General features: G+C 41.5%; 1 protein-coding gene across 3 annotated transcripts in view; it reads right to left on the minus strand.

Moving 5' to 3' along the window:
* Window positions 1-25,099, minus strand: part of GALNT9 (polypeptide N-acetylgalactosaminyltransferase 9) — a 283,879-nt gene that overhangs the window by 144,119 nt on the left and 114,661 nt on the right. For 2 of the 3 annotated variants that reach the window (XM_067539375.1, XM_067539374.1), the window contains exon 2: window positions 11,086-11,266. In XM_067539375.1, the coding sequence (XP_067395476.1) occupies window positions 11,086-11,252 (167 nt within the window). In that variant the 5' untranslated portion in view covers window positions 11,253-11,266. Of the gene's footprint in view, window positions 1-11,085; window positions 11,267-13,335; window positions 13,393-25,099 lie in introns of those variants that run through there. The other variant, XM_067539376.1, reaches the window with a different exon arrangement.

Below are 25,099 nucleotides of genomic sequence, written 5' to 3' on the forward strand. Positions count from 1 at the left end.
TATTTTACCATTAAATGCAATACTGATTTATACCACCTGAGGGTTTTCTCATTGTTAATTCACATTTGATAAAAGAGAAATTCACCGAATGATGGGCTTTTTCCCCCAATTTTCATCTAGCGCTTCAAATATAAATGCTGAATTTGTGCCATTTCTCTCTCAGTGGTAGATATCTTTACTGGCTGCACAGTCTCACCTATCAATGTCATCACTTAAATATTATTTAATGTTCCTCTACAATTGATGAAGCTTTGGAATTCAAGAATTTGCATGCTGGGTTTCTAGTACAACCTGAAATTTCCCATGACAGCTGTCAGTTCTGTATAACAGATTTTATTTAGAAAGGCTTTTGTATATATGAAGACTGTGTCACGGATGTTTTCTCACTTCTTTCTTCATTCTAATGGTGGCAAATCATTTCAAAGCAGAAATGAAAACATATATGCTATATATCTCATCATGTAATTCTGAATAAGCCACCTGCTACTTATAGCATGCAGTAATATAGTAATAGCAGGTGGCCCTAGGATGACCGGCTGGCCCAATTTTATAGAGATAGTCCCGATATTGGGGGCTTTTTCCTATACAGGTGCCTATTACCTTACACCCCTGTCCTGATTTTTCACACTTGCTATCTGGTCATCCTAGGTGGCCCTCAAAAGTGCTGGTTACATCTAAGTGGCTCTTATAAACAAGTAAATCCTTATGCATAGTCTCCATCAGAAGGAGGATGCAGAGATTCCTTCACATTGTAAGAAAGACAAAGCATTTAGTTCAGATAAATGATTCTTCCTTCTTCCTGAATATTCACTCTCTTAAGAACCAAGCTCAAAAACCAAATCTCTTGGAGGTTCTTCACTTCCACTCCAAACCACAGACAGAAATGACAAATCTAGGCTGAAAAGGTGTTCCCATGAGATTCCCAGCTCAAATGTTCATATCTAAGAGCTTCAGATACAGTAAATATATTTTTGAATACTTCTCTCTGAGCTACCAATCATGAGTAAGTTCTGCTTTGGAGTCGATACCATTTCATCTCTCCCTGTGCTGTTTGTGCCCATGTAGTGTTCATGCAAGTGGAAAGGAGCCCAATCAGTGGTGCTCAATTTGGTGGCACTAACGGGTCCTGAGAACACAGCTGGATAAGCAGCTGCACATATTTGCTGCATTACCTTTTCATCAAAGCCTGTCAAATGCTAAAGGTGCACTAATTGTTCAGGTTACACAATCCTTGTGTCCTTTAAGATATGAATGACGCTATACATCTGCCAGTTTAAATGAGGTTTGGCTCAGAAAGGAGATTGACAGGTAAACTAGGAGCAATCTGTGGACACACACAAATCTCTCCCTGCTCTCGTCTTCAAAGGAGTCCGCTGCCTTTACGCTGAAGAAGCAGGTGTTTGCTTAGCACATTATATTTTGCAGTTTTAGCATATTACATCTGCAGTCTCCCAAACACACTAAAACTTGAGCTCTCTTCCTGCTTCCTTCCCTCCAGGTTCTTGTAACATTGTTTAAATGAAATACAAACTCACCATTGGCCTGTCCTGAATCTACCCTGACATAAAGAATCAGGATTTCAAATCACTACCAAGAAAACAGTGTTACTTCATCAGAATTATGCAAAACTGTTTCGGAGAGTTCTGCCACCACCCACAAGCTCATAATGTTCAGCTACGACAGAACACGAGAAAATTGCTTACAGAGACTCCAGCAAGAGAGAACTGACAGTTCTGCAGTATTTGCAATAGGCACTCTGACACCTGGACCCTTCTTTGCGTTCCTAGGCCCACATGTACTGTACGAACACTGGTCCATGGAGAAATGTGCCTTGTTTAGCTTGAATGAGGCTGCAGTTACTATGGGGAGAAAAACTCCTTTTGCTTTAAAATAGTAATAGTTCTCTTTTTCCAGCTTCAAGAAAGTACTGGGACCCTCAAAACTTTAATTGCAACAACTCATCATCAGCAGGGTAAAACTAACCTGTCTCACAACAGTCTAATCCAACCCCACGTTCCCTATTCATTAGAAAGAGCAATCGTATCTTTAAGACACTCATGCAGTAGCAGGTCACACTCAACAATATATAGAGCATGAGAGTGAATAAGAGAAATTAAGGATGCAAAAGGCCTGTTTGATCAACTGGTTCATCCCTGATCATTGAAAGATTGCCAGTGTAGTATATTTTCCAGTGCTGAGTCCAGTTTTATACAGTGCAAGTATCTTTTCCATTTTCTCCAAGGAGGAAATTCCATTCTTTAAGAGATCTCACTAGTAGAAAACTTCGCTGAGGTTTTCTTTTATACTTTTGTCAACACCTTTAACTCAGCACTTTGTGTGGGACCTACTGTTTACCCCCCAAGACTGGACATACTGTGGCCCCCTGTGTTTGTAGGCCACCCATCTCAATGCACAAACTTGCTGGAGCAGGCAGAGTAGTCTGTTTAAACACCATGTTGCAATCAACTAAGAATGCAATTCCAGGTTTCCTGCCTACTTAAATGCAGCAACCACTACATCTACCCTTCTTAGAGCTGACAGTCATGCAGAACTTGGCTTTGACTATTAATATACAATAAGACACTGCAAACATGTAAAAAGGGGGGAAATGATTGCATATGAATAGAGGATGGGGTTTTTGGATATGGCAAGGGCATTCATTTTTAGAATTCTGTTTCATCTGGATTTGCCAGTTCTCCTGTCATTATCCCATGGGCCAGTGTTAATAATCAAGATCTATGTTATATGCTTTGTGGTTCAATTAAAGTCACTACTTAATTAGAAAACCTAGCTGGCACAAAACAAAGGGGAATCAATAATGTATCTTACGGGAAAAGCCAGAAAGAACTTTTGTTTGATATTAGAAATAGTTGAGAGCTAGTAAGTATACCCAATATTGCTTATGGATTAGCATTTGGGATGTGCAGCCCTACCACGTGGAAGCTCTGATCCTGTCATATTTTATAAGCCAAGCAGTTCAAGGCCTGATGAGGGCCCATGCAGAACATCTCCCTGTCTCCTCCAACAAGCCTTGGGACTCCCTGTTCATAATCTACAGGGCAGCCTGTCCAGTTACCTTCCGGGGGAATGCAGCAGGAAACGGCATGGGAATTGTTCCATTTTATTACCATGGCAAAGACTGAAGCAGTTCATGGTCCCAGGCAGAGCGTCTGCATTAGAGAGAGCAAGACTGATACCTGACCCACTGCCAATGAATAAGGAAGAATGGTCTGAGCAGTCAGAGGAGCCTTCCTATGGACTGGCCTCCTTATTACCCAGCCTAGAGGATGGGAAAAGTGGACCAGTTGGCCTGCAGCTAGATGAGGTGGGGGAAGGGTTGCAGGCTTGTAAAGATACCTAAATGTAAGTGGCGGTAGACAGAGAGGCTTCCCCACAGGCTTGCGTAGAGCCTATATTTGCAAGGAGGGATGGTCTCATGTCTTAATGGTGTATAGGATAGTTGTGCATACATGAGACTCCTGGACCAACAGCCTAAGTCTTCTCCCAGGTTCATGCAAACCGTGGCTAGCAATGTGTGTGAATCATGGAGAGTTTCATGTTCACAACAAAATGTGAAACTAAGTGAGTTTTGCCTCCTGGTTGGTTTTGCCCTACTCCAGCTAGGACACCATACTCCAATGTGGTCTAAGCAATGCTTTATAAAGAACTAGCACAATATCCCTGGATTTATGCGGAGCTGGTTGAAAACTTTGACAGAACAGTTTTCCATCAGAAAATGCAGTTTAGTCACAATTGAAATGTTTTGCAGGAACATGTTCATTCTGATGACATTTTTTTAATGGGAAAAAGTCAAAATGTTGCATTTTGACTTTGTTTAGATTAATTTTGGTTTGGCTTTTATATTACATTAAAATATTAATTTTATATATATTATTTAACAATATGCATATATAATAAACACTTTCGTATTTTAATATAAGAATAAAAACTACACATTTTGATAGTCCCTAATCAACATTTTTTGGAAATTTCAAAATTTCAGCTTTTTGTTGAGATTCAGAATGACTTTTCCTTTTAATTTCAGAATTTCCCATGAAATTGAAATTCTGGGTCCTGACCAGATCTAGATTTGTGCCAGATTCAGAGTTGTTTCACACAGAGGGATTGGTAACCCTATACTCTAATCTACACTGCCCAATATGCGTGGAATGTAAGGTGTGAGTTTTAACGTGAACAATCTTAAATCAGTTTCCCCCAATCTATGGGATGGAAACTTGGAGTGACCAGACTACTCCAGAAGTGGAGCATGAGACACAGGAGAGCAGTGGGGGTGAAGAAAACTGTATGACATGGGATCTGCCCCTCTCCAATACCTGATTTTACAATGGTGGGTAATCTATCTGATGCTCTTTGAAAGCCATTCACCTTCCTTCTCTGCTCCTATACATCTTCTAATACAGATGGCCATAAGCACAGGCCTTCTCTTTTCCTATGGCACTTTTCCTATGGCACTCAGATAAACTGAAAGTGCATACGTGATTTGCCTCGGTAAAGCCATCAATGGACACCTCCCACCCTAAGACCATGCAGGTGGGGAACGAGCTCATCATACTCTGTAGGGGAGAGAAAAACGTCTAAAATAAATGTGTGCTCTTGCAGCCATGAAATTCCAAAGTCTTGAAGGCCTTGAGCACTGAAGGACAGTCCCTGATGGAAAGGCTGGTTTCTAACAAGAGGCCTTAGAGCTGGTTGATGTTATTAAACCCCTGAATGAATGAACCAGAGGTCTATTTACTAAGTCTTTTCCCTTGATAGCCCCATTTGATCAACTGCAGAATCCTTTCTGATAGGTAATTAAAAAAGCTTTTCCTAAGGTGCAATGTGCAGTGAACCATTAATTACTTTTCAGAACCCCAGAGATGCAATTCCTTTGCTATTGTGAAGCATTAACAGCAAACAACTAAAATGTCTGCCTCTATAAAAGGGCTGAATAAATTAAAGTCATTTCCCCGAAACCTAGTTTTCTCTGCTCTTCATGGCTGCAAATTCCAGTTTTTTCAGCCTTAATAAGTATGCTCTTTAAAGCTACCTTTTCTTAATACAAATATCGATGATCATAACACAAAGAAATATCTTCCTTGGCTGATATAGCCGGTAGACTGAATCTGTCTATTAGTATTACGACTGTCACTCAGCTGCTGCAATGTGCTAGACATGCACTTGCACAAAAGAGATCAGTTACATTAAGAATCCTCACCTAGTGGCCACAATTCCTTGTAAAGGCCAATTTAGCTCTTACGGCACTCTAGGGTCATATTAACTTTTCTCCAATGTGTGCATGATGCGTCACAGCAAGTGTTTTTCACGAGAGAAAATACACGGGTGTGTGGCTATGTCTGTGCTTGGGGGTGTGATTCCCAGCTTGAGAAGACATATTCGCGCTAGCTCTCTTCATGGCAACGTGGGCAGTCTCGAGCAGCGGCACAAGCTAGCTGCCCCATGTATGCACCCACAGGGCCCAGGTGGATTTGTACTCAGGGCAGGTAGCCTGTGCTACCCCTGCTCTATTACTATTTTTAGCCAGCTAGCTCAATGAGAGTTAGTGCAAGTATGTTCACGTGAGCTGGGCATCACACCCCCAGCTCTAAGTGTAGCCTGTGTGTATCGCATAAAAACACCTACATTATTTATGTTGCAAAGACAAGTCCTAGGAAGTTAGGAAATGCTGGACTTACAGTTGTCTGTGCAATCTTAATTTGCCCCTGTGCATCCAGTCTGTGCACTGAATGAGGCAGGAGATGGGTGGGAAAATAGAGTATGTGATCATGCAATTAAAGAATGCATCATAATGCATATGCAGAAGGAGGAAGAATTAAGATTACCCGAGCAACTGTAAAACTGGCATTTCCTAATTTTCCAGGGCTTGACTTTACAACCTAAATAACTTTCTTTTACCATGCTTTTTTTGCATGCAGTTTCATAGGTGTGGTTGGTTTGGGGTTTTCTTAAAGTACAAATCAAATTCTGCTCTGCACAACTGTAAACACCCTTGGCCTATCGTGCACATTCAGGAGGGACTGAGTGCTGAACCTGCATTATTGTAAAGCACACTGCTATCCTTTGAGCTACGGGGCTAATTACATTAGCTGGTAGCAACAGAAGGCCGTGGTCCCTGAAAGTAGAATGTGATGCTGGGGCCACATCCTGGGTTCAGGAGTGATGGCTGGGCACAGCCTAGCACAGCTCTCCCTCTCTCCCTCCTAAGCAAGGACTTAGATAGCTAACTTTAGGCACTCATGTTTCAACATTCTGGCTGCAATCTGTATAACAATTCTACTTTCCCACGATGATCTGCTTCTGTATGGAGAGCACAATATCAACCTTTTCATCCGTACACAAAGCAGGAGCTCAAGTAGAGTCAAAAGGCACCAGTTAGATTTGGAGTCTTCTCATCTAAATGGAAAATGGCCAACACACTGCATAAATAATGGTGATTTATTAGAAAGGTGGCGTTGGCCAGCTGGACTCTGATATCTGGTGATGGATGCAGTAGAAGAACAGAGATATTTAGAAAGACATTTTTACCTTGTTTCCCTCAGGTGAGAAATTTACGGAAGTATCTTGGAGAAGGGAAGGAAAGACCGAACCATCAAACTCATGGAACCGTCCGTCATACTCAGCAGCAGCAAGGAGCTGTGAATGGGGCTGCTTGTGGGAAAGCTACATAAACCCTTACCTCCTTCCACATTCCCTCTTCCTTTGACTTGTGTCTAACTTTATGAATCAGGAACATTTCTGAAGATTAATGTGTCTGTTTTTATGAAGGGGGATCAAAATAATTCTACCACAATTAGGTATTCACTGCAAGAAAAATAATCCTGTAGAACTCATTTGGCATTAATGTGGATTTTATAACTACTTCTATAGCATTTCCATTGGCATTTAGACAGCTAACTGGGACCATTATAAAGTAACTGGACCATAATTTTTAAAGCATCGCCTTTTATTTTAATCAATCTAAAAGACACAGAGCACGTTACACTGACAACATTAAGCTGCAAAATGAAATCCCAGTTCAGGCCAATACAAAATTTCTCAGTTGAAAATGTGTGAAAAATCACCCCGAGCCACAATTAATTCAGATTATTATGCACCATTTTGCACTTTGAGGTAATATGTAAGTATCACTTGTGATATTTAATTCTTGCATCTTCCCAGATCATTAACAGTCCAAAATAGCTAGAACATAGAAATTGACAATGAAGACCTACAGAATTTCCTAAGCAAGGGTAACCAATCTAACTCCATGATCGTTAGATTGGGTGCAGACGAAAGGCAATGTGAAATCAGACTTCTCGAAATGCTGTTCAAGGTCAAATCTAATTAGCACAAATAAAAGGTACATTAAAAGAAAAAACCGCCATTGGCATGCGCGAGATGCTAAGAGAAGAGAGAGGTGAGATATGTTTCCTACACCGTGTTTAGGTCAAAATGTGATTTTTATTGCAATCAAGGGAACTGTAATTTCAAGTGAACTATTTACTGTAATTAATTCCATTTGGCACATGAAAATAAAATGCCTGAAAAACTGCTGCTTGCTTCTGTGCTGAGTTAGAGTTTCCCCATTTATGGGGAAGGGGCCTTTGAGTTTGAAGGTCTCTGTGACAACAGCAGGCGGAAAAGCAGAAAAATGCAAACATACACGAAAAGCAGCTTGCTGGCAAGATTGCTCAGATTTGCAGATTTCCTTGCAATGGAACGACACTGGGAGTTGCTACAATTTAGTGGCCCTTGCTTTGGTTCTATCTGACTGTATTTCCCTTTTGTGAGACGTGCCTTTCCTGCTTACTGCATGGGTGAAAATGCATCCAGAAAAGCTGTTATATTCCTATAAATTTACTTAGGGTGTGCTAGGAAGAGTGACAACTAGAATGCTTACCCTACCTCTATACAGAAAGTGGACAAAAAGTAGTGAAATTTACAACAGTTAAAATATAATGAAAGTCAATATTTAGAGCCACAGTTTTTCAAAGGACCAGTAATAGGTATGTGTTTATCTATTTGCATATTACAAACTCCACATCTGCCTGGCTGAACTGTATTCACATTCATAAATTGGGTGCAACAATCCACGCAAACAACCAACTGATCAAAAATGTTCCTGGTTTGCATCTACAGTACTGACATGTGTGTGCAAATTTGGATGTCTGACTGGGCAAAATGGAGGTTAGACAGCGCAGGAAGGATGGTCTGGAGGACAGGGCACTGGCATGGGGTTTGGGAGTTCTGGGTCCAGTTCTGAGATCAGCAACAGACTTCCTGTGTGATCTGTGGGCATTAATTGGACCCTGCTCCTCATCTGTAAAATGGAGATATTTCCCTACAGTCATAGCAAAGCTTTGAGAATAAAATCTATTCATGATTGTGAGATGCTCACTGATGAGAGCCATATGAGTACCCCGGAAGACAGAAAGATAAGGAGGCCTTTGGATCCTTTGGTGTACAGAGTTTTACCTAAGAATTTAGAGTTGGATTTTCAAACCCACCCTCGGCTTTACTTATCATTAATATCTAATGAGAATTGGTCGTCCAAACTCCTTAGTCAGCTTTGAAAATTTCAGCCTTAGTGTCCGTATGAAACGGCACATTGGTCGCACCCTAGTAGATATGTTAGGATACAACAATCAGGTATAACACTGAACACTGGATAAGCCAGGCATGTAACTGATGATAGTTTTTGCTCTTGTCCCTTCTTTTGTGTTATTACCTGGCTTATGTGGGATACCGTACTTTTGGAATTGGTGGCTGAACCCTGCACCTCAGCAGGTATTAAAGTGAGAGTTCCCAAGAGTGTCTGGTGTTTAAGTGCCTGTATGTCTGTAACTGCCAGGATCAAAAAAATGCTGCTGGTGAGAATCATAGTGGAAAAGTCTCATGAAATACGTCAACTGAATGGAGGTAGAATCTCCCTCTGATACACACAGATAAACCTCTTCAAATAACAACAGCCCAGGTCCTGACCTTTCACTCATTTTTCAAAGCAAATCCAAACAAGAGGGTTTTTTGAGGTTTGCATATGTCTGAATATAGATGTTTCCAAGCTTACCTAGAAACAGCCCAAGAGTGTCAGAATACCACATGGAAAGCAGCTCTCCAGGTGTTTCAGACATTTATTGAGACAATATAATCTTATGGGAGTCCCAGCCAAAATGGGGACACACAAAAGGCTTGGATAATCAGAGCGGCTTATCTGAAACAATGGTCCAAGCTTCTAAGTAGAAATGAGCCACAGCCAAACTCCAAATCCCAGCATTACCAAATCCAAACACCCCCAAATTTTGGAGAGCGTAGAAGCTGGATCCAAAAACTTTGCAGCTTTGGCTTCCTTTTACCTTTTTTGTGGTTCACCCTCTCATATTTACTAACTCCTTGAGTTTATTAACTAACAATAGGCATGATCCAAAGTCCACTGAAGTTAACTAAAAGCCCCCCATTGACCTCAATGGCGTTTGAATCAGGCTTAATATATAACTTTAGTGGTCATAGGATAATCTCATACTGGGAGGGTTTGCTCTTTCCCCAAGCAAATCCCATACTGGATTTTTGGCCTGGTCTACACGGGCCGTGGATTTTGGCGGCCGTCGACGGGAGATGTGCAAGCTATGTACAGTAACTTGTGTATCTCCCATCGACTTCCTAATGTCTACTTACTGCGGTGTCTCCACTGCGCTGCGCCAACAGGAAATGCCCTCCCATTGACACAACACTATGCTACTTGCTGGGGTGGATTTACGGAGTCGACTTCCAGGTTTGATTGAGCGAGTCTTTACTGCTGCTCAATCGAACCCGCAAAATCGAACCTGCACTGCCGGCTATGCTGCCAGCAGTGTAGACCTAGCCTCACGTGTTGAGCCAGATGTGGCATCTAAGCAATATTCTTCTCTCTCTCTCTCTCTCTCTCACACACACCCCTAAGATTGTATTTCCACGCCAAGCATTTTAGCATGTGAAGGCCACGTCAGTGGTTTGATTGGCACATAACCTCTAATGGAATTTATGGTTCGAGTGAAGTTTTGTTTGGCTGGGTTTAGTTTCTGGCTTCTTGATTTGTCTTAAGATCTTTTTTAAAATGTAATCTGCTTGTGGAGCACAACTGTTGTGCTTCACTAAACTTTTCTCCCCACTTTTAACAAGATACTTTTATTTAACTTTCACTTCTGCCTGGGAACCCAAAGGGATTTTAAAACAGACGACTATTATTAGAAATTAAATAACCATTCTTTTCGGTTCTGTCTACTGAGAGTAGCTAAGCATTGCTGCTGATCTTCAGGGCATTAAGACATTGCTGATTGTCATTCTCAGAATGACTGAGAGAATGACTTTTCTGGAGAATACATAACAATATAAATATAAAAGATTTGAAAGGCACTTAACACAACCTATAATAAATCAGTAAAAATATTAAACATATAATTGCAATGTCAAATGCAGTGTAGACATGTGAGGAATGTGATATCATAGTGCAAATATGCACATTCCACAGACAGTAAAAAATCTCAAGTGCATCTCTCACTGTAATTAAAGAGCCCTGCTGTGATAGTCTTATTACTTGTTTCATTACAATACAGACATGAGTAAATACCCAGCCTTTACACTTCTTTCATATGAACACCCCAAATGCAATTAAACACAAAGCATTTGATATTTTCAATCTTAAACAATCAGTGTCTACAAAACAGTGCTGCTTCCATTTGTTGGTGCGGCCTCATCTTTCACAGTATGTGAACCCAATAGGCATAGAGAGAGGCTCCTGCAGCTAATATCTGAGTTCATTTAGCTGTTGCTAAGCTTTTAGTGAACAAAGCTCAGCAAAGCTTGCACTTTGAAGTCATTACTGATCCAAGGGCATGGACATGCTACTGCAGCATTACTTGTAAAGTTAGCTACACATGTTGACATGGCCTTGAGATCACAATTGGCCTTTATAGTTTTCATTAAACTGAGGAGCGTATACATGGCTAACCTTTACGTGCACTCTGAACATAAGGCATGCATACACAACTGCTACCATGTTTGAAGGAACAATACTCACGTGCACTAATAAAAATGCAGGATTCAGCTTACTTTTTTGGTCTGTAGTCAGGAATGGACCTATCCAGCGATATTCTGTCACTGAGCTGGGCGTTGTAACCATATTCTTCATACTTAGTCTCAGATTCATGACTGTCATCTCTGAGGGTAGCAGCCATTCCTCCCTGGCCCAAGCCTCCAGGACCTTCAACTAGTCCCATGGGTTTGGCTAGACCTAGACAGGGGGGAAAAAAAGGATACAATTGAAAGAATAGCACAGAGGAGTAGGCAATAGGATTTTTTCTGTTAATGTGTGTGGTTTTTTAAAAAATATTTAAGCTAATAGTAATCTGTTTGGGAGTTTTTATTAATTAAGAGTACAATGGTAGGATGAAGAAGGCGAGTATCTGAGTAAATGTTACCTCTTGCAATACCGGGCTAGACCCTCAACTGATGTAATAATTTAGCATAGTTGCATTGAGATATGCTGATTTGCGCCATTTAAGGAGCTGGCTGCGCAGCTCCATATTAGTTTTTACTCAACCAAATACAGAGAAGACCATCCCCATGTGAGAGGTGACTCAATTAACATTGCACCTGGTATGTTTTAGTCACTAATGTATTAATGCTAATTTCAATCAATCAGTTTTAAAACAGCAAACAAAAACACAGAGGAAAAACCCATCTACAGTTACATTGTCAAGTGCATCGTCATGGCCACAGAAACTTAGATTAGTGATGGAGTTTAATAAATAATTTCATCACATATCACCAGCCTTAAGGGTACAGTTCCATTTGCTGAAGAGCTGCCTATCAATAAGCCAATAAAAGTCATGAACTTATTTATAATAGTCTTGGGGTTCCTGTACAGTAGTATCCAAATATCTTTCAAATAATTCACAACACAGAGCAAAACAATTACAGCTAGTGCTGGTCAACATGTGCCAAATTAACATTTTTATGGAACTCTTGGGGATCTCCTTTGTACCTCGTTGCTAAGCTCTGTCCTCACTGTTCATTATAGCACCATCATTGTCATGATAAACCGCTAGTCAGAGATCCAAGGTGGACTTACACAACTCGGTAGGTGATGATAAGTTTGCGAGCTAAAATATCAAGGTCAACATTTTCAAGTTTAGGAGCCTGTGGTGAGACACCTTAAGCATATGTAGGCACCGTAATATAAATGGCCTGTTTTAACATAGGTACTCAGGTATTTAATACCTGTAAAAATCAAGCCGCTTTTAGTGTGGTTTACTTTAGGCACACATCTGAAAATATTTGGCTTAACACTGCAGGACAGGAAGTAATCTCAATGCTAGCTGGGCACGTGAGGGCCATTTGAGCCTTTGAAAATCTCCTCTGGTAACTCACTAATTCATCGCCAAGTATTTAGTTACATTCCTTATCGTCATGCCCCTGAAATGCTTGATAGTCTCAATATGAATCATGGGCCTCAGGATACAAGGGCGAGGGGAAAGAAAACACTACAGCAGATCTTTCTTGGCATGACCAAGCCTTTGAAAAATTCAAACAGCTCTAGGCAAAGAAGCCAACTGAGTTGTCAAAATGAAGGGAAAACATGAGGATCACACTGGCAGGATCTCTTTATGGTTATGTGGTATGTACAGGAGATGAGCCCACAGTCTGACAGGACTGACTCAGAGGAAGAGAGAGAATAGGTGAGCAAGAGCAGAACTCCCATAGGCCATGTAGGCATGGGAGAGGGAGAGGGGAAGGATGGAGCTTCAAAACAGAACTTTTAAAAAGTGTCTTGTTTTACTGAGGCAGAGAGAGAGGAAGGCCACAGAAGAGAAACACCTGGCTTGAGATATAAGCTAACCTGCATAAAGGTTCTCTAAAGCCACAAGTAAGAGAGAACTCTAGAAACATACAATATATAAACACCACGAAAGCATTTTGGGATGGATACCTGCATCCCAGCTCTCTGCCACAGGACTCCCCAGCCCACCCATTTAACTGGCTTTACGGGCGCTTTGTGACACTAGAGTGGAGAGCCGGCCAATAGCATCTTCACAAATTCCATTGCACATCTGCGTAACCTGTGGATAAGCTGGTGCTGGCATCACAGGGCTAATAAATCTGATAACAACAGACGGCATCCATATTTAAAGCCTCATTTATGAAAGGTATTGTTCCTTCTCTAAATCACCCTTTTATCTATTTGCAAGAAAGGAACAGGAGGGTCCATATCTGTAACTGAATACACTCGCCTCACTCTCCACTTCCCAAAAGCCTATTATTTCCCATTATAAGAAACATTTGGGAAACAAATGAGTGTACCTTGAAGTGGGAAACTTGCAACAAGAATAAGGCATCAAACACCAGGGAAAATTCAAGAAGTTAGCTCAGCTGGACTGGATAAAAACATTCAACATCCGGCAGTTTTGGCAGGCTGGCACAGAACCTTCTCTAGCTTTGACAAACACGGCCATTTTGTGTTAGTCCAGCATGCAAGGGCTGAATGCTCCTTTCCACGTTAGGCTGCACTGCCAAATGCGGGGGCGGACTGCCACAGAATTTGGTATCGCTATAGCATTCTCCAGCAAAACGAAACAAAAGCCTTGACGATCCAGAGCATTTCCGCTGATTTCATTGAAGTCGGGGGGTGTTTTGAAGCCATCCTTTATTTCATGGAATGGTTCGAAGTAATGCTGCCACAAGCTACAAAGCAAGTGGGAATCCTTTGTTCCTGTCTTCAGGCATGTGCTGAAACGTTGATAAAACACTGTGTGGTTGATACTGGCCATCCACCGCCTCCTCTGGGGCCTAGACTGCAACTTGGACTACATCCCTCCAATGGGGGAACTTACTAAGAGTCCCCCAACTGGTCTTACACAAGCCAGCTGAGCCATGAGTCTGGGGGTGTAGAGACCCGTTACTCCCTCTCCAGAGCAAGTGGGGCAAGGGGTGGGGAACTGACAGAGATCTCTGTCTCCACTGCCCTATCCACTGCTAGCCAACGTAGCACTGCTGGCATCTAGGGTGTCTACACTTGCTGCGGGTAGAGGCCAGTGGCGTATCACTCTTGCCTCACCCTTGGATTTAGACATTGTGTCTCAAAGGGGAGTCTGAATCACAATGCCTTCTGGGACTTCTTGTCCGAGGGAGCTGCAGTTTACCCCTCCCCCCCTACACCCTGGGCCCAAAGTCACAATTGAACCCTAGGTTTGTGCGGTCCCCAGCATCATGGGGCACAATCCTGACTGGTGCCTCTTGGTGCTGTGCTAATACAGTAGAGATAAATACCAGGGGCGGGGGAGTGCCATTTAAAGTATGTGGGGGGGGGGGCATAGATTTGCCTCGTCCCCCTTGCCTGACCCTCCTCTTCCCCTGAGGCACCCACCTCTACCCGCAACCTGACCCTGCCGTTGCACCCACCTCTACCCCCAACAGAACCCTGACCCCATCTGCTCCTTCTCCTACCCCCGCCAAAGCTGAGTGAGTGGCATATTGACCTGGTGAGCAGCGATGCAGCCTGTCATGCCGTGGTCAAGGTGGACCCTCTCCCCGACAGCGCTGCAGCCTGAATATTGTAGCCCCTGAAGCATGATAGCCACTTTGCAAACAAACACATTGGCAAAGACAATCCCTGCCCTTAAGAAGTTAATATTCCCCACTATAATTTGCCCTTTTGCTCCATGAAAAAACAGCATTATCCCATCCATCACAAAACGGCTATTCTTTATTACTCATCTCATTTATGGGAAATGCTCATTAAGTACCCCTTATTCACTGAAACGGCACTGAAATTTTCTGGGAATCTTCTTTTGCTTGAGTACATTAGTCTGCTTGTAGCTATCCTAATAAAACAGCTGGGATTGTATTATTGACCAACATACAGCAGTCTTACATTTTTGCATTCCACAAGCATAATAAGAAACGAGAACTGACGACGCCTAAGTACAATTAGGAATTGATTTTATCATGCCTTTGCTCCATTCGTATGCACTCAATCAATTGTAACCAATAATGCTGTGCCTTAGATTTTTGCTATTTAACAGAGCTGGTTGAAAGTCTGCCAGCAGAACAGCTTTCTGTAGGAAAATGCCAATTTGACACAACCAAAACATGTCATGGGACCATATAGATTTCGTTGAAATTTTTGAGGAAAACTTATGAAGAGCTTTGTTTTCACTTTAACAAATGGAATATGAGATCATATTATAAAGTGATAATAGACTATAAAAGTCAAACCAACGCTCTTTGACCTGATTGAAATGAAGTGCTTCAAGCGGGTCATTAGGTGTTTCTCAACATTTTTCAGAAATTCCATATTGTGGTAAATTTTGAAATTTCTACTTTTCATTCCGGTTTGGGACAAAAGGGAATTTCTGAAGGGTCTGAATCCCCTAGGAAATGGAAATTCTGAGTGTTGACCAGCTCTAGTATTTAATATGATGCAACACTTTCAAATAGATCACAACGTGAGGCACTGATCCTGCAAGCCCATACTCAACACAAGTAGTCCTTGTTCACATCAGTAGCCCTTTGGAAAGCAATGGAACTACTCCCCTGAGACACGAAATTATTACACATAAATAAATACACATCAGCTTAGGCATGATTTACTGTAGTGACTAATGATTTTGAATGCCTCAGTTTTTGGATGCCAACCTTAATGAGGCCTAATTTTCAGAAGGAGAGTGCTCAGCACTTTCTAAAAAACCAAACTCCTTTAATGTGTCTCAAATTGGGCACCCAAGAAACTGAAGAGCTCAAAATCATTACTAGTCACTTTATAAAGTCTTGGCTGCTATATATAAGTCAGTGAAAGACCCTGGAGTATGGAGGTTTCTTCTTTAGGCTCACTGGGTCAGATTCTGATATCAATTACACCAATGTATATAGAAGGTGACTCCAGGATAGCCAATGAATTTACACGGGCATAAAGGACATAAGTTCTGGCTCACTCACTGTAGTGGTAATGATGATTCAGTTACAATAGAAGGTAACTGTATTTACTTCTTATAGTTCAGGGTCTACTTGTTTACAAGCAAAATCATTGCATCCTGAAAGATGCAAGGACAAGAGGAATCAAGCATTCAGCATGTGGAGAGTCTCAAGTGGCATGCTTGCTATTGTTCTCACTAGAGAGATGGCTAGGTAGCCCAGCTCAAGCATGTCTAATTACAATAATTTAGTATGCTTTATTCCCAAATCTAGTATTTTAGCAGCTCATGCTTCTAATCTGATCTCGTGCTAGAAAACCACCGTTATCTATCCAAGTTGCACTTAGAACATATTGCTGGTTTTTTCGCTTTCATTACCCACACTACTGCAGCCTGCTTGCAATTATCATAATAATGCAGCAATATTGACCAATGTACAGCAGCAAAATAAATGATATCACATTGCTTCATTCTGCAAGTACAACGTAAAAGTGGCTCTAATAGCTCGTAAGAAAAAATTATTATTACTTGTCCTACATTCTCCATCCATATAGTATCTGCAAATGCAGTAATTACGGGCCATATGTTTCATTTCAATACTTTGCTCATCAGCAGTTAGATGTAATGATTTTGTGTCCCATACAAGATAACATCTATAGAGTCTGTTTTATCTCAGATGATGCCCAGATGCTTTACAAATTGCTTTCTGTATAGAAATAACTCACAGAAATAACTGCAAAAGCCAGTAGCATTTGGCCAGGTCACAGGCCCCGATCCATTGCCTCAGCATTTGGCCCTCCTGCACCAAAGAGAGGGGCGGACTGGCCAGCTCCGCTGCATGATTCTCCATGGAGATGGGATCAGGACGTAGGGGGTGAGGGTGGGCAGCCCCGTATTGGGTGGAGGTGGAGCCAGGGCTGCAAGGGATAGATTTTGCTCATTCCTGTGTCCTGTGGTGCTCGCCTGGAAATGGTAATACAGTTCAGGACTGCGTTACCTGTTTTGCACAGCTCCTTCTTCTGGTGAGTAACAAGGCTTTAAAAGTAGGGGAGTGGATGGGCCCGAGGTAGGGAAAGTCCTAGGAAATGGTGCTCCCAAGGGCTACTAAAGATAGCGAACCAGTGTGAGGCACAAGTTCTCCTGTGTTTCCCAGCAGGTCCCCTGGTTTTTTCCAGTGGAGGAAAACCCTCACTTCCTTGGCAGTATTATTGAGGCAGATTCTCATGTAGATTTATCTCTCTCTAGTCACAAATGATCCAGGCCACCATGGGGATCCTTGTTTCAATACACCTCCAAAAAGATACATTCACTGAATCTACAGTTTCATTTCCTGCAGCACCTAGGGTTTTCTGTAGAAGTCTCCCATCCAAGTAGCAAGTCAACTTACTCCTGCTTAGCTTATGAGATCTGATGAGATCACATCATGCTGTAGTACAGTTAAGAGAATCCAAACAGTATCAAGGGCTCAAACAAGTAGATATCTCAAACTACTTGGAGCTCAGATACTAAGACTGCGGAGCTGAAAAGCCTTTCAAAGACTGGCTTTGTTAAATCCAGCATAATTTGCTTTATAAGTGACACAAATCTTATTCACAGTGAATAATAATCACTTTCCACAGATCTCAAGATGAAGAAAGAGAGAACCCGCATATATTTATTTGTTATTTCAGAAACTAAACTCCTCTCAATCACAAACCCAAACACAAAAAACAAATGAACACACATTAACACCAGATTGTACAGTAGCCACTTAGGAACTGCATAATCCTAAAGTTCATCCAGATACAGAAAACCTGTGGCAAAGACAAAGTCAATTGCAAGTCAGAATCAGCAAGAAAAAAAAAGAGATTGGTAAGAAAATGCAGATAGAAAGAATACACATATGCCCTATGCAATTTCACATTCAATAACAGATGCCAAAACTTCACAGTATACACAAATTACTGCAGCAGGACAACTGCAGGTATTTAGTAAATTAACGCAAGAAATATAATGGAGGTTTTACTAGTTGTAGAAAAAGAATCCAATGTAAGAAACTGCTTGTATTTGCAAAATAGAGTAGATGACTCGTCAGTCCTGTGTGGTGGAGCGTGAGCAAGGATTTCAGCCTAAATAACCCTGGCAACTCCATTAACGGTCTGATATGGAACGGAAAGTGGTTATGTAAAAATAGCATTTTATACTCTACAAGTTTTATTAATAGATTAGACAGAGTAATAAGAACTGTATTACTCCAGTGAGGACACCATAATCAATGGAGAGAATGAAGCACCAGTTCTAGGCCATAGTAGTACACGGGCTCCACGTTACCTAGTGATACAGAGCTGAGCCAACATAGGTAGAGGGACACTGAGAACTTCAGTTTGCTCTGAAGCTTGGATCTTTTCTTTACAATATTGTGCCAGAGAAGCATCTGTGGAAAGAAATAAACTATTGGAAATATCATTACTGGGCAGAGATGCAATTGCTATTGATTTTATGTGGAAGGTGCTCAGATACTACAAGGATTGGTAGCAGTACACACCCCTATGATGAAAGACCGACAGAAAACTTCCCACCATTTAATTTTGGTATGCATCCTGGTTTTAACCATTTTATCATGTTAGTTTTCTTATTCTTTTTTAGTCACATTTTCTTAAAAATCCATTTGCGGTTTTAAAGTGACATTGGACATCAGTAGGTCATTGTGGCATGGTGGTGGGTTTTGTTTTTTTAAGAAATCACTGCTTTAAACGATCCTCCGATATTGCCAATATTTATTTCACAGAAGAATAGACTCTAAAGAGATATAATTACTTTATGCTACTAAAGAGAAAAAACCCTTAAAAATACTTACTCTGCTTTATCAAAGATTTCTTAGGGGCTTATTAAGCTAATGAAAAAATTCCATGGCCCATTATGACAATCCAGTCATACATTGGTCTAACTCAATTAGTTCTATCAACATAAGACTGGAGTAACTCAATGGTGAATAAGGCTCTACAGTCTCCTTTATCTTGAACTTTTAGACAGCAGGAGCAGCTTGACTCTGTCTGTTGGAGCCATCAAAGACTCAGGAAGATGGACAGAAGTCATCTTAGGAACACTTTTGGCCATGGCTTACTGACGAAGTCATGGGCAAGTTGGGTGGGGATGCTTGTGGCAGAGGTGCCAGCTAAGTGTCTGAGCTAATGATTCACAACTCAATCACATTTCCAGCATAACTTGTCTATTTCAATCCCATACGTAGGTTATATAAAAATGGAGTTGGGTCACCAAAGGGATTCCCCAAGTGAACGGCCACCACAAGATGCATCTTTTTTCGGAATGTTTAGGCTTTTCTGCACTAGAGTGAAATACAGATCACATTCGGAGCGTCATCACATTTGGTGCAATTCCACTGACTTCAGTGTGGTCACATGGGACACCTCACACAGAATTTCGCTCTGTCATTCTAGAGATCTCCGGAGAACAGAGGAAAAGCTGGACGCATGGGGAGCAGAGTCAGTCAGTCTTGGTTTCATAACCAGATTAATTACTTCACAGTATGCATAATTTTCTAGGAAGAAAAGAGACTTTTATTTTTCACTGTAAATCCTGTCACAATGGGAAAATAACAGAACAGATTTATGCAGAAGATTATGATAAAACAGGGAGATTAAACTGCATCTGTGATTCCTTTTTAGTAGGTTTTTTTTCGTTTGCAAAACACATGCATGCAGTAATACTTCAGGTTCCATCCTCGGTTGTTTGAGTCGCACTTAACCCTTCTCCCCTTCAAACTTAGAACAACCTACTGAGAATAAATATTCACCTGCATTTACAGTGGCCTACAACAGACTCCATTCCAGATCATTTCCTGGCCTTCCTGTAACTTCTGTCCTAGCCCAGCTTCCACTTCTTTGTCAGCAATAGCTCTGCTCCCAACTTGCCATTACTGGTATTATCCCCTCCTCCCCACAACTCCCTTTCGATCCTACCAAAGTAATACTGTGGATATCCTGACACAACCATATCAGCTGCACCTCTGTCAATTCTCTTAGGCCCCAATCCTTCTACCATTGAAACAAATGGTAAACTCCCATTGATTTCAATGGTGCAGATCAGTCTTCTTTAGAGTCCCATCCTCCTCTAACATTTTTGCTTCTGCTCTTGTCTGATACGGACTCTTCCTCCACAGCAACAATGGCTGTGGCTCAAAGGGTTGGATTTGGATTCCTCTTTTATTCACACTAGTTTTACCATAGTATAACTCCATTGCCTTCAGTGGAATTACTCCAGATTTATAGCACTGTAAATGGGAGGACAAAATGGCCCTTTGCTGATTATTTGCATAGTCTTCTTGCAATTTTTTTCCCCAAGGGTTGCATCTTCCTAAATTTTTATTTAATTAGGAAAAACACTGGCACTTTATCTCTTTAAAAGCTTCTCCCCTCCCACCCCCATCTAGATTTCTCAACTGAAAACCTGCCTGCAATATTTTCTGAGGGAATCAATACTCTTAGATGTTAGTTTAATCTTAGAAGGAAAAAGGAATTCAGGGGCAATGAGAAATTCACATAAATTGAAGCAGCTGACTTTTGGTGGTCTAATCAGAGTTTTTTAAATTACAAGAAGAACGGTTTGTAGGCTATACAATAGATATGTTAACACAGTTCAAACAAGCATTGGCTCAGGAGTTATTTCTGTCCAAAGTAGCTCTAGACGGAATTTGTTAACATGCTGAACAGGAGTACAAGGCAAAATGAAGGAAGAGCAGCAGTTCCCAAAGCAAGTACAAGTATGGCTGTGTCTGGCGAACACTGCAAATCTCAAATCTCCCCCCTTTGTTTTTTATTTTTTGTACTGAAGTAGCACCCAGAGACTGTAAATGAGGATCAGGGTGCCCCTGAGTTAGTTGATTCCTGAGTGCCCAATAAAGACAGACTCTTCCACAAAGTGTTAACAGCGTAGGTTAGAACAAAACACTTTTGATGCCCAAGACAGAGCAAGATGTCACACAATAAATAATGGTTGCTGCTCACTATTTGCCTAGCCATTTATAGAGCTATTTTTATAATCCCTAAAAAATAACTAAGAGGAAAGGGTCTTAGAAAACCTCATTTGCTTATATCAGAGAAGGGAACAACCAGACCCAGATCACAAACGCTCTAACATTCAGATCTGATGATTTGGTTTAGTCCAAACTTCAGATTGAATTCATATGTATTTTAGAATAGAGACCCAGAATAGATTTAATTATGAGAGTACTGTGGTGCAGTAGTCATTTCAGGGAAAGGACGTCAGAATGCCTGGGTTCCTATTTCACATTTTGCCACTGATTTGCTGTGTGTGACAAGTCTCTTAACCTCTACAGGCTTCAGTTTCCCCTTCTGTGAAATGGGAGTAATACGCATCCATCTTTACAAAAGCCTTTGAGAATTTTGGATAAAAAGTACTCTATAACGGCACAGAATTAATTACTATAATCCATCAGAAGTAGTTTAGGATTTGGGTGACGGATGAGAAGGCAAAAAGGAGCAGAAATCTGTTAAAAAAAACTTCTCATCTCCTGGAGTTTTACATTTTGAACATTGAGATGATCCAATATGGCATTTTCATACTGGGTTTTGCCATTTCTTTTACCCCTTAATTGTACTATGGAATACAAAGTATACTCTCCATCCAGTGGAAAATAGTCATCTGTAGATATATTTTGGCCAATCTCTATAGCGTCTGAGCACTTTGAGAACACCAATGAGGATAAATTCACAACATATCTGTGAGGTATAAAAGTGTTATTATTAGACCTGGTCAGAAATTTTCCTGATGCTTTTCCTTCAGAAAATGACAAGTGGACTAAACCAAAACACTCTGTGGGAATGTGTCCGATTTTATCAAACCTTCCCACAGAAACCTGCCTGATTCCCTGCCAGCTCTCTGGGATGCTGCAGAGCTGACAGCCTGGACATGTTACCTTCAGCTGAGGCTCTCAGGGATTCTAGGGTCCTGCTCTGAGGAAGAGAGCCTGGAAGAGGACTGCCAAGTCTCTGGACAGCTCCAGGAGCATCACTTTCATTTGAAAAAGTCAAAACAAAATGTCACTTCATTGTTTTCCTTAACAAAAGTTTGGAATTCCCATTCCATGGGAAATTTTAAAATGTCAAGGTTTTGTTCCAATGGAGAACAATTCTGTTTGAATTTCCCATGGAATACACACCCCTAACTTACAGGAGGGTGAATTGAGGGAAAACAGAAATAATTAAGCAACTTGCCCAAGGTCACACAGAAAGTCTGTGGAAGAGCCAGGAACTGAAAGTGGCTTACCTGAGTCCCAGCCCAAAGTGGCTAAATGTCTTCAACCACCACATTTATTTATTAATTTATTTTATTGTAGGCCCACTCTAGCAAGGGATGGAGCATCTCCCATGAGATGCTAAACACCATTGACTTCAGCTGGAGTTTAGGGTGCACAGAAACTTCCTTAAGCCCTGAATGATGTCTCAACTCTAGTAGCTGAGTTCTTCCAGGGAAGGGAACAACTCTCTTTCTCCCTTTTATGTCATCCTAGTGGATTTCATTCTGTCAAAATGCTGAACATCCTTCGCAGCCTTGTACTTGGTTTTTGGTTTTTTTTTCCTCTTTCGTTGACACTGATTTTTGTCAAAGGATTTCATGTTGCCAAGAAAAGGAATCTGCCTCTTTCACTATCATAAATCCCACACAAAGCATGCTTAATGAAAACAGGGCCACAGCTAAAGAATGACTCCCTGAAAATATTGCCCTGGAGAGCATCCAAAAATTGTCCTGTCCACAGACAAAGAGGTCACTCAATACATTATCAACTCAGTGCACCATAATTAAAACTGGGGAAATGAATGTGCTTTGCAGAAGCATATACCAGGCTCAACAATATCCAGAAGAAAGAGTTATTTAAAACTTAGATTTCAGCCAACTTCACAGAAGAGTAATATGGAGCATGTTGAAATGGAAACATGTCTGCTTTTTGACTCACTCTAGGGCTTGGTCTACACTTACCCTGGCGATTCGGCGGCAGTCGATGGTAGTTACGCAAAGTACGCAGCGTAACGCCCATCGACTGCTGTGCTTCTCTTCTGCGCGCCGTCTTCACTGCACTGCGCCAATGGGAACCACATTCCCGTCGACGCAGCACTATGCCACTTGCGGGGGTGGATTAACAGTGTTGACGTCTGGATCGATTGAGCAGATCTTCACTGTTTTTCATGAGAGAGAGAAAGAGAGAGAGAATGAGCCCCAGAATAGTGAATAGCCTGGTAGTTAAGGCCAATTCATAGCAAGGACTTGCATCTGGTCTCTCCCATCCCAGATGAATACCTTAATCAATATTCTGGGGTGTGTCTCTCTTTCAGTTCCCCCCTGGAGTGAAAAATCTTCCCAACAAAAATTTTGTTGAAAACAATACGTTTCTGTGACGTTTCCATTTCAGTGAACTGGCATTTTCCAGTTTCCCAATCAGCTCTACTCTGAGGCTTTGTTTATCAAGGATTGTAAATTACTTTGAGATCCTTAGATGGAAAGTGCTGGAGATGTGCCAAAAGTTAAGAACTATTATTTGTTATAAATTACACACTCCCCTATGTAATCACATAAAATAACCAGACACTCAGCGTGTACTGTGGGCAAAGTTCATTAATGCGATGGAGGACTAGCACAAAACCCTATTTCTCATTTAAGCCTCACACAGGGGTTTGTGCAGCAGGCCCAGGTCAGAACAACCCCACAAGGGATGCCAGTGCGTCCTTGCTGTGGTGAAGCAATGGTGTGTAAGGCTGGCCTCACACAGGCCACAGAGTGGGAAGATAAGGCTGGGGCCATGGGCTCTTGATTATGAGGATCCAGTAGCTCCAACATCTGTTTCATTCCATCTCACAGGCTGGGACAGCCATTGTGGGAGTCAGGGGCTACATGGTACCCCGTACTCCGACTCTAAGGTTGGTGAGGTGTATTTCATCTCAGTTGCTCCATACTGCACTGATTTTATGCAGCTGGAGTGGATTTCACCTATAACATATACAGCAAGGTATCAGAATGGTTCACTCTCTACTGTAAAGCCTTCTGTTACTTTATTTCACCCACAAATTCTCTCTTCTTGTGCTTCAGGTGGGACACTATTTGCATGGACGACTTCTTGGGAACAAAAAGCACGAAGCTCCTGCTGGGTGGCACCCCGGGTTTTGTTTTCCAGCCTTTTCTCCAAAATACCCCAAGAAAGAAGATTCAGAAAGGATTCCTTTGTGAGAAAAACTCCCTGTGCTCTTCTGCTGTTTTGATCAGATGAAAGATGGCAGTTCTGATGCAGGAAGAAAGACTTCCAGCTGAGAAGCCTTAGCACCATTCCTCCAATGTCAGCCAGAGGAAAGTTTCCATGTAGTTTAGTAGGCAGGGTGGATGCCTTGCGGTATGCGAGGGTTCTGGTGCAACCCTGGGCTAAGCTGGTAAGCAAGCCGCACACAAGAAGCCAACAGCATTAATTAAACCGGCAGGACTGTTGCTTAAGATTACAAGGATCCCCCCAAATGGCTTGGTGGCATGCAACACTGGGACTGATTTGCCTTTGAGTTATATTGGTGTAAATCAGGATTAGCACCACTGAAGTCAATATAGTAGGAGAAGAATCAGGCAACGATGGGAAACCTTAAGAAAAAATGTGTAATGGAGAGCCAGTCGTTGGATATGAGCACAAAATAGCAAACTTTTTTTCACTGTGTTTTGTGACCAAGTCCACATTCTCAAAGAAGGCAAGAAACCCTGGAAGAGGGGAAAAATCACATGCCTCTACTGTGCCATCACAGAAGTCCTCTCCTATGTTCATGACCTGGATGATCCAATGTATAAATTGGCATTTCCTGCATATGTGCAGTTTTCCATTTTGTGTGTGCCAAGTCACAGCTGCCTTCCTGCACACACGTTTTTGTGGGTGCCCGTCACACCCCCATAGACTGGGCAGACAGAACAACATTGTATAGGCTACTCCCTCTCTGGACACAAAATTCATTATTTTGTTTAATTGGAAAAGATATTACGTTTACATGTACAGATATCCAATATAAAAAGTAATTGCTTTTATGGAATACTCATTTGAAGCCTGTTTCCCCTTGAGATGAGAAAATGTACTCTAATTACAACAGGTAATTTGGAAGGAGATAAACAGATTC

This window comes from Emydura macquarii, unplaced genomic scaffold, assembly GCF_026122565.2.
Source record: "Emydura macquarii macquarii isolate MOO-44397 ecotype Brisbane River unplaced genomic scaffold, CSIRO-AGI_Emac_v2 contig_554, whole genome shotgun sequence".
NCBI classification, from domain to species: Eukaryota; Metazoa; Chordata; order Testudines; family Chelidae; genus Emydura; species Emydura macquarii.